Here is a 16,968-nt window from a genome sequence, read left to right as displayed (position 1 = left end):
GTTATCAGAAATCGCAGGATTGGACAAGATGGCGGAGAACTAGGAGGCGGCGCCATTTCGACCTGTACCCTGAAGTGAGCTGATTACCTACCAAAGAACTCCTATCACCCATGAAATCAGCTTGAGATTAGAATTATACACGTCTGCATCTCTACAGGGGCAGAAGACTCCAGTGGGCAGGTAAAGGGGAGTGAGAATGTTGGACTGATATTGGAAGATAAACAAAAGGGGGAGGGAGCCACCAGAAGTGACCCATTGGAAAGTAATACCCCAATATGAGAGAGCCCTGCGATTGGGGACAATTATTAACTTGGAGTCTGGTTGAAAGCACTCAAAAAAAGCAAAAGATCATGGTGGAAAATTGTGGGAATCAGGGCGGTTAGGGACAGGAGCTTAAGTCCCCAGACCCAGGACAGCAACCCCTGGCACTGAGCCAGAGGGAGTGTGGTGAAGAAATCAGGTCTTGGACCCTGAGCCGTGAGTGCCCCTGAGAGCACCTGGGTGGTGGCTCCCATGAGGGGCTGAGAACCTAGCCAGCCAGCAGAACCACAACCTTTTTGCACTCTCCATGTGTGTGCTATGCAGTGTTATGAGTCTGAGTCGTGCCCCACACCCTCCCCTGATAGAGGTGGGTGCAGGCCCCAACCCAGTGCTCTCAGACTTGTAAAGTCTGAGCACTCCCAACCCTGACCAGCAGGAAAATCTCAGTGTGCTATTGCTGCTTGGGACCTCTCTGGCGTTCTGGAGCTGCCCAGACAGCCAATGCTGTCATAGTTTTGGGTACAAGCAGGAATTGCTGCGTCCCCAGGGGCTGTGACTGGGAATGTGCTCTGCCAGCGGCCAAGAGGGAGTTTATGTGCTCTGCAGCATCCAGAGGGGAACAGACTGAGGCTTCTTTGAGAGGGAGGTCTGGGTGCAGTATGCTTTCCTCTAAACCTCTAAAAACCATCAAAAGCTGTCATGGTAAGAGAAAACAAATGAACAAACAAACCAGAAACCTCCAGAGAACAAAAGCCTGAAAAACTGGTTTCCTCAGTGCCCACCCCCTTGAGGGGACAGGAGGACTTAACTCAGGAAACACTGCCTGAAATCCCACGTGGCAGGCCCTCCCCCAGAAAGCCAACTGGCGGGGGGGAAGACAAGAGAACAACCACCACTACTTCATAGATACAACTTTTATTTTTAATTTGTTCCCACTATTCTGGTTCATTATTTTATAGATAATTTTTAACCTATTTACCATCACAGTGAGATGTCCAGTACATCAAATTCCATAATAACCTTTTAAACTAAACTTTTGATACACATACCTTTGTTTATCTTTTGCTTTTCTATTTTTTAAATGTTTATAATTTTAGTTAAGTTTAGTTTAGTTTAGTTTTTTTTTATTTTTTAATATTCATATAGAGTTATACTTCAAGATAATCCTCTTTCCACAATCAATGTTACTCCTATAGGCAAATCAATTTTTAATCCCCCTTTATCTTAGGAAAGTTGAGTCCTTTAACAAAAATATCAAGATACATCCAGGAAGAATCAAAATAACCTTCCTCACCCACACTGAGAATTTATAACCACCCTCCCATCTTTTTCATCCGCCAGTGTTTCTGTGTATTTGTGTTTGTCGTGGTAGTATATAAATCTGATACTTGCAGTTCTTTTGACAAGGTTCTTTTTTTTCATATATAGATATAGATATAGGTATCTATATCTATATTTCTCTTATATGTTTCTGTGTATTTGTGTTTGTCCTGGTAGTATATAAATCTGATACTTGCAGTTCTTTTGACAAGGTTTTTTTTTTTTTTTCATATATATAGATATATATATCTATATATATATATATATATAGATATTGTGGAGTTGTGTGGAGTTGGTTTGATTTATTGTTGATCCTCCAGTTCTTTAAGGTGTAGAAACATCTGATGTGTTCTGGATTTTTCAATTCTTATGAGGGAGGCTGGGATGGCTATGTATTTCCCCCTTAGGACGACCTTTGCTGTATACCATAGCTTTTGGACTGAAGTGTCTTCATTGTCATTGGTTTTCATGAATTGTTTCAGTTCTTCTTTGATCTCCTGGTTGATCCAAGCATTCTTAAGCAAGGTGGTCTTTAGCTTCCAGGTGTTTGAGTTCCTTCCATAATTTTCCTTGTGTTTGAGCTCCAGTTTCAAAGTATTGTGATCTGAGAATGTGCAGGGAATAATCTTAGTCTTTTGGTATCAGTTGAGTCCTGATTTTTGACCCAGTATGTGGTCTATTCTTGAGAAGGTTCCATGTGCGCTTGAGAAGAATAGGTATTCTGTTGTTTTAGGGTGGAATATTCTGTATATATCTATGAGGTCCATCTGGTCCAATGTGTCATTCAATACTCTTGTTTCTTTATTGATTTTCTGCTTCGATGATCTATTTCTGAAAGAGGTGTGTTAAGATCTCCTACTATTAATGTATTCATATCAATATGACTCTTTATCTTGATTAACAGTTTCCTTATGTAATCGGCTGCTCCCATATTGGAACTGTAGATATTTACAATTGTTAGATCATCTTGGTGGATAGTCCCTTTAAGAATGATGTAGTGTCCTTCTGTATCTCTGACTACAGTCTTTAGTTTAAAATCTAATTTATCTGTTATGAGAATCGCTACCCCAGCCTTCTTTTGAGGCCTATTGGCATGAAAGATGCTTCTCCATCCATTCACTTTCAGTCTGGGTGTATCTTTAGGTTCAAAATGGGTCTCTTGTAGACAACATATGGATGGGTCCTGTCATTTTATCCAATCTGCAACCATGTGCTGTTTTATGGGTGCATTTAGGCCATTCACATTGAGAGTGATTACTGATAGATACGTTTTTATTGACATCATGTTACCTTTGAAGTCTTTCTTTCTGTAGATTGTCTCTATATTTCTGTGCCATGCTATTCTTAGGATTTTTCCTCTTTTATAGAACCCCCCTTAATATTTCCTGCAGTGTTGGCTTGGTGGTTGCATAGTCTTTTAAGCCTTGCTGGTCTTGGAAACTCTTTATCTCTCCATCCATTTTGAATGTCAGTCTTGCTGGATAAAGTATTCTTGGCTGCATGTTCTTCTCATTTAGTGCCCTGAATATATCTTGCAGCCCTTTCTGGCTTGCCAGGCCTCTGTGGACAGGTCTGACGTTATTCTGATGGGCTTTTCTCTGTAAGTAAGCAGCCTCTTTGTCCTAGCGGCTTTCAAGAGATTATATCTACAATTATGATTCCACAACTTGACTATCAGGTGCCTTGATGTTTTTTTGGAAACTATAATCGTGGGTGGAGACCGTTCAGCCTCTAGTACATGAACGCGGGTTCCATTCACCAGATAGGGAAAATTTTCATGAAGAACTTGATCCACTTTATCTTCTAGACTTCTTTCTTTCTCCTCCCCTTCACGGATTCAGATAATTCTGACGTTGGAATGTTTCATGGCATCATTTATTTCCCTGATTCTGTTTTTGTGGCTTCTATGCTGTTTGTTCCTGGCTTCCTCTTGATCCTCTCTATCTGTTTGTCCACCAAATTAGTAATTCTATCTTCTGTCTCAGTTACCCTAGCTTTGAGAGAGTTTAGATTAGATTGGAACTCATTGATAGCATTATAAACCTCATCTCTGGTAGCTTTTAGCTCTGCCCTAACATTGTGAACATCCTCTCTGGTCGCTTTCAGTTCAGCCCTAATCAATTCCATTTGGTCATCCATGGCTTTCTCCAACCTAGCTATTGCCTGGATAATTGCTAGCCTGAATTCTCTTCCCGACATATTGTCTATGTTGATAGCTGTTAGCTCTGTTGCAAAAGGTCCATCCTCTGTATTTTTCTTCTGTTGGGCATTCCTCCTCCTAGTCATTTTGGTGAGAGATGATTGAACAGATGTGGCAGGATGTATCGACCATGGTGCAATCTGGGTGCACCCTGGAACACTTCTGAGCAATCAGGATTCCCAACCCAAACGAGAGAAAAAAGAAAACAAAAAGAAGAGAGAGAGAGAGGAAAGAAAGGGAAGATAAAAGAGAAGGTTCAGCCTGAATGGGCCCCAAGGTAAAATTTATGAAGTATACAAACAAAAACAGGCAAACAGAAAGACTGATAAAAGTATATGACAAGAGAAAAAAATATATGTATAGAAGCAAATAAAGGAAGAATCTCGTCAAAAAGAACCCCAAGTGTAAGATTTATATACTATCAGGACAAACACCAAAACACAGAAACACTCGTGGAAGAAAAAGATGGGAGAGGGGTTCTAAATTCTCAGTGTGGGTGAGGAAGTTTGTTTTGATTCTTCCTGGATGCATCTTGGTATCTTTGTTAAAGGACTCAACATTCCTATGTTAAAGGGGATTAAAAATTGGTTTACCCATAGGGGTAGTATTGATTGGGGATAGGGAATTACTTTGAAGTTTAACTCTATATGAATATTAGAAAATAAAAATAAAAAAGGAATAAACTAGACCAAACTAAACTTAATAAAAATAAGTTTAAAAAATAAAAATGCAAAAGAAAAACACAGGTGTATGTATCAAAAAGTTCAGGTTAGAAGGTTATTATGGAATTTGATGTACTGGACAGCTCACTGTGATGGTAAATAGGTTAAAAAATTATCTATATTTTTAAAAATGAGCCAAAATAGTGGGAACAAGTTAAAAATAAAAGTTGACCTATGAAATAGTGGTGGTTGTTCTCTTGTAGTCTTTTTTTTTCTTTCCTGGTTGGTTTTCTGGGGGAGGGGCCTGCCACGTGGGTTTTCAGTCAATGATGTTCCCTAAGTTAAGTTCTTCCGCCCCCCTCAAGGGGGTGGGGCTCTGAGGAAACTGTTTTTTTCAGGCTTTTGTTCTCTGGAGGTTTTTATGTTTGTTCACTTTTTTTTTTTTTCCTTTCGCCTTGACCGCTTTTGATGGTTTTTATAGGTTTAGAGGAAAGCAAACTGCACCCTGACCTCCCTCTCAGAGAGAAGCCTCAGTCTGGCTACAGAGCCCATATAAATTCCCCCTTGGCTGCTGGCAGAGCAGGTTCCAGGTCGCGGTTCCTTGGGATGCAGGATCTTCTGCTTGTACCCAAAACCACAGCAGTGGCAGCTGTTTGGGCAGCTCCAGACCTCCAAAGAGGTTCCAAGAAGTGATCGCACACTGAGATTTTCCCTCTGGCCTGGGCTGGGAGTGCCTGGTCTTTCTGGGTCTAAGAGCGCCCGACTTGTGCACACCTCTCTCAGGGGAGGCTGTGGGTTGCACACATGTCTCAGGCTCTGAACAGGAGGTACGAAAACACGAGGCTGGGCCTTCATGCACCTCTGTCAGGAAGAGTTTGGGGCACGCATCTCAGGCTCTGAAACAATGGCGCAGGTCTAAGATCGCTGGGTGGGCCTTTGTACACCTCTCTCAGGGGAGGGTGAGAGGTGCGTGTGTCTTAGGCTCTGTAGCAGGGCTCTGCATTCTGCCATCTGGCGTGGCTCCCAGCCCCTCACAGGAGCCAGACCCCACGTAATCTCAGGTGCGCTGGCAGCTCAGGGACCAAGACCTTGTTTCTCTGCCACACTCTCTCTGGCTCAGCACCAGGGGAGGTTGTCCTGGGTCCCAGGACTTAAGCCCCATTCCCTAGCCACCCCGATTCCCACAATCCCACCCCCCAGCAATCCTTTGCTCTTTTGGAGTACTTTCAACCAGTCTCCAAGTTAATGCTGGTCCCCAGATGCAGGGCACTCTCGTATTAGGGGTATTACATTCCAATCGGTCGCCTCTGGTGGCTCCCTCCCACTTTTGTTTATCTTCTGATATCAGTCCGATGTTCCCACTCTGCTTTACCTGCCCACTGGCGTCTTCTCTCCCTGTAGAGATCCAGACGTGTATAATTCTGATCTCAGGCTGATTTCATGGGTGATCGGAGTTCTTTGGTAGGTAATCAGCTCACTTTAGGGTACAGGTTGAAAAGGTGCCTCCTCCTACTTCCCCGCCATCTTGTCTCGCAATCTATACTTTTTGCCATTCTGATCAAAATTCTACCAGTATTTTTTTGAAAAAGCTGGAGCAAATAATCCTAAAATTTGTACAGAATCAGAAGAAACCCTGAATTCCTAAGGAAATTTTGAAAAAGAAAAACAAAAGTGGGGGCATAGGTTCCTCGGGTTCATGTTGCGGTAGCCATGGACGCTTTGGATCAAATTGTAAAGCCCAAAACGAAAAGAGCCAAGAGATTCCTTGAGAAGAGGGAACCGAAACTCAGTGAAAATATTAAAAATGCTGTGCTGATTAAAGGGGGAAATGCAAATTCCATGGTGACACAAGTACTTAAAGATGTGTATGCCCTGAAAAAACCATATGGCGTTCTGTATAAAAAGAAAAACATTACAAGACCATTTGAGGATCAGACGTCATTGGAATTCTTTTCAAAGAAGTCAGATTGCTCTTTATTTATGTTTGGCTCCCATAATAAGAAGCGGCCAAATAATCTAGTAATAGGTCGTATGTATGACTATCATGTGCTGGATATGATTGAATTGGGTATCGAGAAATTTGTCTCTCTGAAAGATATTAAGAATAGTAAATGTCCTGAGGGAACAAAACCCATGTTAATATTTGCTGGTGATGATTTTGATGTAACAGAAGACTACAGAAGGCTAAAAAGTCTTCTTATTGATTTCTTCAGAGGCCCCACAGTAGCAAATATCCGCCTGGCTGGTTTAGAGTATGTTCTGCACTTCACTGCACTGAACGGGAAGATTTATTTTCGGAGCTATAAGTTGCTGTTGAAGAAATCTGGTTGCAGAACACCAAGGATTGAATTGGAAGAGATGGGACCCTCATTGGATCTGGTTCTGAGGAGGACACATCTGGCATCAGATGATCTTTATAAATTATCTTTGAAAATGCCAAAAGCCCTCAAGCCAAAGAAGAAGAAAAATGTCTCCCATGATACTTTTTGTACAACTTATGGAAGGATTCATATGCAGAAGCAAGACCTAAGCAAACTACAAACCAGGAAAATGAAGGTGTTGAAGAAGCGACCTGCAGAAAGGATAACAGAAGACCAGGAGAAAAAATCAAAGAGAATTAAAAAAAACTGATGGAACTTAGCCAGTGACTATAATGTTATTGTAGTCTGTTTACTTAAGAGTATTATCAATCATCAGGCATTTGTAAGTTTCTTATAAAAGATTTTATTAAATGTTTTTATAGTATGGTAATTTACCTAAACTATATATTATATATATTATGAACACTAAAAAAAAAAAAAAAAAAAAAAGTGGGGGCATCACGTTATCTGATTTCAAGCTTTATTACAAAGCTGTGATCACCAAGACAGCATGGTACTGGCATAAAAACAGACAGATAGACCAGTGAAACAGAATAGAGAGCCCATTTAGGGACCCTCAACTCTATGGTCAAATAATCTTCGGCAAAGTAGGAAAAAATATACAGTGGAAAAAAGAAAGTCTCTTCAATAAATGGTGCTGGGAAAATTGGACAGCAATATAGAAGAATGGCACTCAACCATTGTCTTACACCGTACACAAAGATAAACTCGAAAAGGATAAAAGACCTCAACATGAGACAGGAATCTATCAGAATCATAGGGGAGAACATAGGCAGTTACCTCTTCAATATCCATCACAGCAACTTCTTTCAAGATATCTCTCCAAAGGCAAGGTGAAAATGAACTTTTGGGACTTCATCAAGATTAAAAGCTTCTGCACAGCAAAGGAAACAATCAACAAAACAAAGAGGCAACCCAAGGACTTGGAGAAGATATTTGCAATTGACAGTACAGACAAAAGGCTGATACCCAGGATCTATAAAGAACTTCTCAAATTCAACACACACAAAACAGATAATCATGTCAAAAAATGGGCAGAAGACATGAACAGACACATCTCCAATGAAGTGTATGAAGACCTACAAATGGCTATGAGACATATGAAAAGATGTTCATCATCACTAGCCATCAGGGATATTCAAATTAAAACCACATTGAGATACCACCTTGCACCAGTTAGAATGGCCAAAATTAGCAAGACAGGAAACAACGTGTGTTGGAGAGGATGTGGAGAAAGGGGAGCCCTCTTACACTGTTGGTGGGAATGCAAGTTGGTGCAGCTGCATTGGAGAACAGTGTGGAGATTCCTCAAGAAATTAAAAATAGAGCTTCCCTATGACCCTGCAATTGCACTACTGAGGATTTACCCCAAAGATACAGATGTAGTGAAATGAAGGGTCATCTGTACCCCAATGTTTATAGTAGCAATGGCCACTGTCACCAAACTGGGGATAGATCAAAGATGTCCTTCAATAGATGAATGGATAAGGAAAATATGGTCCATATACACTGTGGAGTGTTATACCTTCATCAGAAAGGATGAATACCCAACTTTTGTATCAACATGGACGGGACTGGAAATGATTATCTTGTTTGAAAGAAGTCAAGCAGAGAGAGTCAATTATCATATGGTTTCACTTATTTGTTGAGCATAACAAATAACATGGATGACATAGGGAGATGAAGAGTAGAAGGGAGTTGAGGGAAATTGGAAGGGGAGTTGAATCATGAGAGACTATGGACTCTGAAAAACAATCTGAGGGGTTTGAAGGGGCGGGGGTGGGAGGTTGGGTAAGCCAGGTGGTGGGTGTTATGGAGGGCCCGTATTGCATGGAGCACTGGGTGCTGTGCATAAACAATGAATTCTGTTACACTAAAAAGGAATAAATAAAAAAAATGAAATCACCCTGCATGCCACTCATGCAGGGTGTTCCTATCAATACTCAGCTCACAAAGTGGCCTGAGATACTATCTATTCAGATCATTTACTTCAATTCTTTATATGGGTGCCAAGAAACTTTTTTTTTCTTTTTCCTTAAAAGTTTATTAATTGATTGTTTGATTGACGGATTTGAGAGAGAGGCAACGAGAAAGTGCGGAGAAGCAGAGGGAGAGAGAGAATCCTCAAGCAGACACTGCCCTGTGTGCTCAGGCCTATGAGGAGCTCAGTCTCAGGACATTGGGAACATGACCTGAACCAAAACCAAAAGCCTTATGATTAACCCAATGAAACACTGAGTCACCTTACTCTTTTTAGGGCTGTGGACTCTCTTGTCCCACCTCTTGCCTTAAGTCACTGAGATCTGAGGGATCAATCTTCCCTCCAACACGCAATTCTCCTGGTGGCTATAACACCATCTCATGTCTCCTCTGGTTCACCTCAGGATAAAAATAGCTCAATCAGAAATAGAAATGAGTCCTCTGTGCTATTTATCAAACGGGCCAACACACTGGAGACAGAAATAGAATACCTGGCACCTGCCTTCCTAAGAAGAGATCTAAACTCTGTCTACATGTTCCTGGGTACATACCGAGGCTTTGCCACCACCCAAGAGGTGCTGGACCTCCTATTTGCAAGGTGCACACCCTGCCCCTAACTGCCAAGTGTGATTTAGCCAATACCTGGTTTGAGATTTTGGAATGTCTCCAAACTTCCCCAACCCTCAGTTTGCTCCTATCTGGGGCAGAGTTATTATAGGGACTCAGTGGGGACTTGTAGGGAAATTATACCTGGGTCCCTGCTCCTGTGGAATAGTCTCCTAGAGGGCCTGTCGTCGCACTATTTGAGCATTCTCCTGCTCTTCATGACGAAGCCTCTGCCTCATCCCTCACTATCACTATGGTCTTGAGCTAGGCTCTTTTGCCATTGAAAGGGAGATCTGAGACTCCATCTCGTGTCTGTGTCTGGATGAATCCAGAGCAGGGATACCTGGGTGTGAGCAGGGGGCCAGGCCCACTCAGATATCTGTGATGGGCTCATTGGGGTCCTTTCATTCATTAAGCATTCAGGAATCCCCACTCAGTGAAGACATTTATATAGGAGCTGAATATGATCCCTACACAGAACAGACAGCACCCTAGGGCTGCAGACTAACCAGGACTCAGACAATGAGAGTTAGCATCCACAGGACATTTCATGTGATGCCCCCTGGCCACTCTAGATATAGGTGCATTTTCTCCAGCTATAATGAGGTCAGCAGAGCTCAGGAGAAGTGGAATGTGTGAGTGAGCTTCAGCTGATAAAGGGGGTCCTTCCCTCTCCACTAGAGTAGTGAGGTACTGTGAATTAGAGGGCTCACTGGACCTTCATCCACACATCTGTTATTCCTGCTTTAGGGGAAATGTCTGAGGGCTTTTTCTGGAAAATGAGAAGGTGTCCTGGGGAGATGTGGTTGGTGTCTGAGCACTATGGAAAAGAATAGTGGGATAGAGGACAGCTTCAACCCCTAAGAGGGTCATTCTCCATCCCTGCCCCCTCCCAGAGCTAACTCTATCCCAATTCTAGGGCTCTGAACTGAGGATTTAGAAGCCGTCACACAGTGCTCGCTTCGGCAGCACATATACTAGAAGCCGTCACACAGATATCTGTTAGATCTTGGACACTTGGTGTTCAGAGGGTGCTCAGGAGACCCAGTGAGAGGTCAGGGACCACACACCCACAACCTGTGGGAGATTAGTGTCAGCGGAATGAGACCCACACATGGCACCTAGTGAATAAGGCAACACATGAACACAGGATGCAAAGTTTGAGGTATTGGGAGGGTGCTGGGAAGGCCTGGATAGAGACAGAGTACTTTTGTTCCCTCCTTGTTTGGATCTTTACAGAGCAGTGGTGTGTGCAGTGAGGCCAGACACCACCACTCCCTGGGCACATGCCGTTGAATTCAAGAGGCATGTGAGCAATGAGACAAACTGAGGAGTGTGTCCAGCTCCCCTCAGAAGGACAGAAATGTTCACCCCATTGATCAAGGACTCCCACTCATAATGCCTTTTTGCCAACCTACCATCTGTGACCAGGCCTGTCTTGGGAAGGACTGACAGATAACAGGTGGAAAAGGATTAGGACTGGTCTCTGACAGGAGCTGGAAATCCAGTGGCCCATGTTCCCACAGGGGTTCCTGGGATATTGGTTTGGATGGATGCCCTGTCCTCTGACTTCTCTGCCTACCTGCATGTCCCCAGGGCCATCTCTTCCATCTTGAGCACACGGCTGGAACAATATTCTGAGGATTTTCTCCAGCCCCCAGAATTTCTCAGCCTGAATATGCTGCTGGCCTATATGGGGCTCAATATGCCAGGCTCAGACGTGGAGCATCGTGCTGAGCATCTGCTCTCACAGCTGCAACACCTTGAGGTCATGAATCCAGAGGCTGGGAGTGAGGAGGACTGGGGTGACTGATGTGGGCCTGAGGAGGAGACAGGGTGGGCCACACTGAGTAAGCCTCCATAGATTAATATTGGTCTGGGAGGAGTGAGTAGTCTCAGATCCCTGTCCCCATGGGCTTCAGTTGAGGAGACATTCCAAGGATTGGGTCTTGAATGAAGACCATATTGAGTGGTGGGAAAGTTTCTTTCATTTATAAGGCAAAAGGGAAGTCAATCATGTTGATGATACTTTCTCTTCTTGGAACGACAGCACTAGCCCCAGAGCAAGATTCTGATCCACCTCAGGAACCCGTCCCAACCATTCTGGCACCCACTACATCTTTGGAGCCTGAGTGGGCACACCCTGTCCCTGCTGCTGTTGCTCACCAGTCAAGAAGAGCAGTGACTTCACCTGTGCTGTTCAGGCCAGTGCAGGTGGTAATCAGAGCTCTAATTCACGCTCCAGAGATGGAAGAACCGGCAGCCCCTTTGCCTGAACCGGAGGTCCAGCAGGGTCCTGCCCCTGCTCCTTCAGTTCCTGAACGTCGTGAACTACCAGCTGACTCAGTGGAGAAACCAGCCTCATCCCCTGAGCAGCAGCTGGTATAGGTTGCAGCCCAAAAAAATGCCTTCCCCTCCCATGTCATTGCCTTCTTTATAATATTTGTGTTTTGTATACACCTGTATAATGAGTGAAGAGATTTTGTTCACTAAGTAAAATAGAATTTGGGGCGCCTGGGTGGCTCAGTGCATTAAAGCCTCTGCCTTCAGCTCAGGTCATGATCTCAGGATTCTGGGATTGGGCCCCACATCGGGCTCTCTGCACAGTGGGGAGCCTGTTTTCCCTTCAATCTTTGTCTGCCTCTCTGCCTACTTGTGATCTCTCTCAGTCAAAATAAATAAATAAAATTTATAAATAAATAAATAAGAGTTTGAGTTTACATAAAATTTTCCTCAGAGCCTTTTCAATGTTATATAGATGTCTCATTAGTTATATTCAGAGTTTGGCACAACCATTTACTTCTACATCATTTCCATCACAGAGACACCTGTGCTACTAATCATCATTGCTCTTTCCCTCACCCCAGTCCCTGCAAACACTGCTCTTCTCTCAGTCTCTGGTACATACTTTACCTTGTCATGGATTTTCATGTGCCTGGAATCCTACAATATGGCCTTCTCTGTATGCTTGCAGAACATAGGAGAGTTTCACATTTAAAAAAAAAATTATACAAATAACATTATATTACATGGGAATGTTCCTGAATAAGAAAGATCATGGGAAGCCCCAAAATGAACTATTTGCATTAACTGTGATAGGGTTCCCTTTCATAAGGATGCCTGGAAAATCAGAAAGCACAGGAGAAATGTCTGGGTCCATGAGCCACTTTCAATTCTTTCATTTTCCTGGATAGACTATGTTTAAACTATTCTAATGGGCATATTATAAATATTAAAATCATATCTTAAATATTATCATTTATTGCTAACAATTTAGGTAATGAAGTAAATAGTTCTTTAGGATTTATTCAGACTATGTTTATGTAGTCAATAATAATTTAAATATGAAAAGAGAAGGCACATTCCTTCTACCAAGAAATAATCGCCCATAACACTCGGTGTCCATCTTCCCTGCCTTTCCCTGTAAGTGTAGTGTGTGTGTTTGTGCACACATGCATGCACATGTATGTGACAGAGTGGGGCAGGGAAGGTTCCAGGGCTGCACTCTTGTTCTACCTGATGCCCCACGGTGGACAGGCACTGTCGCTGCTGTCCCCTTGGGCATTCACAGTGACAGCACTCATCAGCCCCATCTGTTGAACAACTAAGCCATTTCCAATTATTTGACTCTCATGATATAAGTGATAAGCATGTCTGTGCCATGAATCTATTTCTCTACAAATGATTCCTATAAACACCAATACTAAAAAACACTTTAACCACATTTTTGGGGGACTGGCTGCTGGCTCCTCTATGCTCTCCTTATTAAGGAGAAGCATTCCTTTGGAAAGGAGGGATACTGGATTCTATAGATGAGTCCTGACATCATGAGGAGGACAAGGCAACAGTGATGCCATCAGGGTATTGGGAGTGACCACAGAGCATGGAAGAGCCTGTCCAGAAACCCTCCTCATATGTCCTCTCCCACAGGCTTCCCTGCCTTGTGTCCTGGAAGACACCTCACCCATGCCCTGTGTGGTGACACGCTCAGGCCACTTCAGTGCCTCGTGCTCCTTAACTCAGATGCTAACTAGAGCAACCAGACCCTCCTCCATGCCAGCAGAGGGGTGCAGGCCAGGGCACTCCTCTCAGTTTGCTCCCTGCCATTCCTGACTGAACCCCATCCTCTCAGGGAGGAACATCCAAAAACTGCCGGTCAGGGAGTTAAGACAAGTGTTCATCCAGATATAGTTTTAGTGGCAACAGCAAGAACCCGTTGAACTTGTGTGAACATGACAGGCCTTTACAAAGCACACTGGCTGCTCATGGAAGCTGCAGGATGGACAGAGCCTCAACCAGGGGCTTTGACACTGGATATAGCTCAACCCCACCATTCAGGATTTTCTAGCTGTGACCCCCTGACCCTGGCAACCCCAAACTTGGTATCCCTCAAGTTAAACTTGTCTGACAGAGGGGGCTGTGCTTCCTCATGGGACCCCTATCCTCCTCCAAAGTCAAGTAAGGGGAAGTCCACTTGATCTGATGCTCTATTAGATGCCATCATCATAAATTCCTGTCTTCTCTGACATAACATGGAGACAACCAGGCACAGAAGATATCCTCAGAGAAAGGACATTTGGGGCTCTCCCTGCAGGAAGAGAAACACCAGTGAGTAGGACTCAGTGAGAAAGGATAGCTCTGAGCACTAGGGGATGGGCTGCCATGGGCCAGGTGCTGCTATATTGGTCAGTGGCACAGATTTTGTCTTGGTTTATAGGGAGTGGCCCGGCTTCCTCCTACCAATAGGTCCATCAAAAACCAAAATGGCATCCATAAAATACTTTCAGCCCCAACCACGGAAAGGCAGTGGGACCCAGGCAGCCAAGGAGGCCTAAGATTCTTTGTACCAATGATAACACTGTGGGGGAAATGTGAGACAGTTGTAATGGAACAGAGGGCAGCTAATTTCCCTGCTTTGGGGAGAAAGAACCCCATCACAAGGTACACTAATATTTGTTCCAAAAACAGGTGACAGTTCAGGGGGCTCTAGCCTGCCAGTCTCCACACTAAGGATTGTCATGTCCAGGACACAAGCTCCAGGTGACATCCTTTCCCAGGGCTGGCCTGGGTCTGATGGTTAAGCACCAGTGTTGTGGGATCCCATACTGGAGGAGATGAAGGCTTTCTGGAAGGACAACTGAGTCAGGGGAGCCTGGATTGGCAAGCTGAAGGGGCACAATAAGACAGAGACCAAGAACCCATGACAGCAATGTTTCCCAATGGGCTAATTTTAGCAGGTAAAGCTATGGATTACTGAGTATCTTTTTAAAGCATGAATCACATCAGTCAACCCCCCTAATAATTCCTTATGGAAGTTAAAAATGCTGTCTCTGTGTGACAAAGAATGAAACCAAAGCTTTAAGAAACTGCCACTTTCCATGCTCCACATTGAGTTACAGGCAGGATTTGAACCCAGGGCTTGCCAGCGTTGTGGGCCCAGCCTCACAAGAAGGTTGCATCCAGATGTTTCAGAAAAGACTTCTCAAACTGAGGCTACATGAGCCTTTGGACCGAGGGAGGCACCTCCTCCTACCCAGAAAAAGGCTGGCTGGTACTGGGAGACTCCTCAGGGCCATGGCACAGCATCATCAGACAAGAGACCCAGGACAAACCCCAGTCAGAGGAGGCACCAGTGCCCCTTGAAATCAGAGAGGTCCCCAGGCCTGGGGGTTGGATGTGGAGCTTTGTGCACCTTTGAGGTGCAGGGGCGAGCCGTGTCCATGGAACACAGAGTCCAATGGCAGAGAGACAGCAGTTCAGGCCTCCGCTCAGCCTCTTTGTAGCTGGGTGACCCCAAGCAAGGCTCTGAAGCTACAGACCCCATCCTTAATTTGGAGAATGTAATGGGTACTGCTAATTGGGATGTAGAAAGAAATGAGTTGTACAGTTCCTGCCTGGTGCCTGGGAGCACTTGTGGAGCCCAGAGTGAAGGCATCTGTGTCAGTGACCAATTTACCCATGTACCTGTTATTCCACTTGTTGATTCTGGTATTATCCTTAAGAAACAGATGCCAAAGCTAAGGTCAGGGAAGATTTCTTCTTAGGCTTTCTTCTCTGAGGTTTATAGTTTTGGCTCTTGAATTTAGATCTGTGACCCATATGACGTTCATTTTCTGTCTTTCTGAAGGGAGGGTCCACGGGCCTTCATTCAATCATTTATAATTTTATGTATTGGTAGTTGTAAGAACGGATGTGGTTAAGGCACTGTAGTAGTTTAGATTGTCACTTATTGGGCATTGTCAATAGATCTGCAAGAATCTGTAGAATAATATGTATTCTCTTCTTGAAGAAATTCGCTGAGATTGTGAAGGAAGACAAAAGGAGGTTAACTTGCCTCTTCTGTGGAGGTGGGGCAGTGTCCACGTCCTTGTTAAGTGCACAAACCAACCTCTGGTGACCACAGGAGTCATTGCAGGAGTTCCCTTATCTGTCTGCAAAACAAGCCACAGTCAATGTTGGGTATCTTCAAGGATTCACAGAGATATAAAAACAGTTCCATAAAATTCAACGTTTTGGAATGTGTCTTCTAGGATATCTGTGGAAAATAGGCTTTTTCCCAAAGGCACTATTTCGACAAATATTTTCTAAGTAGCTGAGTCAGTCCCTGGGTTCCAGGATAGAAAATAGGGAGAATGGTGGATGCCTCCCAAGAGGCACAGGGTGTACGGTGGGATAGTGTGGGAAATAACTGGTCCACACCACAGCTCTGTATATCTGGTTGAAAGAAAGCAGTAAAAGAAAACAATCCATATTTATGGATTCCTTTGCTTACACTAAACATAAAACATTTTAGACAATTTGGAAACTATCACTCAGCATATCTGTATCCTCTTTTCCCAGTTAGAAGACATCAACTTATATTCCCAGCTAATTTTTCACTTATTAGGAGAATATGGTGTCATATATTGATCCCTTAATGACTCTACAAAAATCCTTGCAGAGCTAAGAGATAGATTAAGTCCCAAACATAAGGACATAGATTCTATATACAAAAATGATTTTTATCTCTATACACGAATAACATGCTATCAAGGACAGAAATTAAGAAAATAATTTTTAATTGATAATCACTCATAAAGAATAAAATACACAGGAATTATTTTCACCCAGAGGTGAAAGACCTGCATACTGAAAACTTAAATCATTAATGAAAGAATTTGAAGAAGACAGAATTAACTATGGAGACATCCCATGCTAATGGAGAACTAGAATATATGTAATGCAAAGGTGTACGCTGCTAAAGCAATCTAAATATTCAGTGCAAACCCCTTCAAGATCTAATGGCATTTTTAGAAATAAAACCAATAATCCTACAAAATGAATAATACCACAGAAGGCCCTGAAGAGCCAAAGCCATCTGGAGAAAAAACAAACCTGGAGGCATCATGATTTCTGAATCCAAAGTGTATTACAAATTTGTAGAAATGAAAATAGCATGGTATCGGCCTACAGACAGACACAGATCAATGGAACAGAGTAGAAAGCCCAGGGAAAAGCCACACATATGTAGTGAATTGATTTACAAGAAAGCTCCAAGAATGTAAAACAGGGAAGCCTC

At 43.4% G+C, this 16,968-nt stretch overlaps 1 protein-coding gene across 1 annotated transcript; it reads left to right on the top strand.

The window, feature by feature from the left end:
• Window positions 1-6,136: 6,136 nt before the first annotated feature.
• LOC125092701 (ribosome production factor 2 homolog) lies at window positions 6,137-7,230 on the top strand. Its single transcript, XM_047717047.1, has one exon. The coding sequence runs from the start codon at window positions 6,154-6,156 to the stop codon at window positions 7,072-7,074; it is 921 nt and encodes a 306-aa protein (XP_047573003.1). The 5' UTR covers window positions 6,137-6,153; the 3' UTR covers window positions 7,075-7,230.
• The last annotated feature ends 9,738 nt before the right edge of the window (window positions 7,231-16,968 follow it).

The sequence above is a fragment of the Lutra lutra genome, unplaced genomic scaffold (assembly GCF_902655055.1).
Source record: "Lutra lutra unplaced genomic scaffold, mLutLut1.2, whole genome shotgun sequence".
Lineage (NCBI taxonomy): Eukaryota > Metazoa > Chordata > Mammalia > Carnivora > Mustelidae > Lutra > Lutra lutra.
This window is presented reverse-complemented; position numbering and strand designations above follow the sequence as displayed.

Coding starts and splice junctions, on each gene's coding strand:
- LOC125092701 (XM_047717047.1), top strand. CDS start 6,154: ATGGACGCTTTGGATCAAATTGTAAAGCCCAAAACGAAAAGAGCCAAG.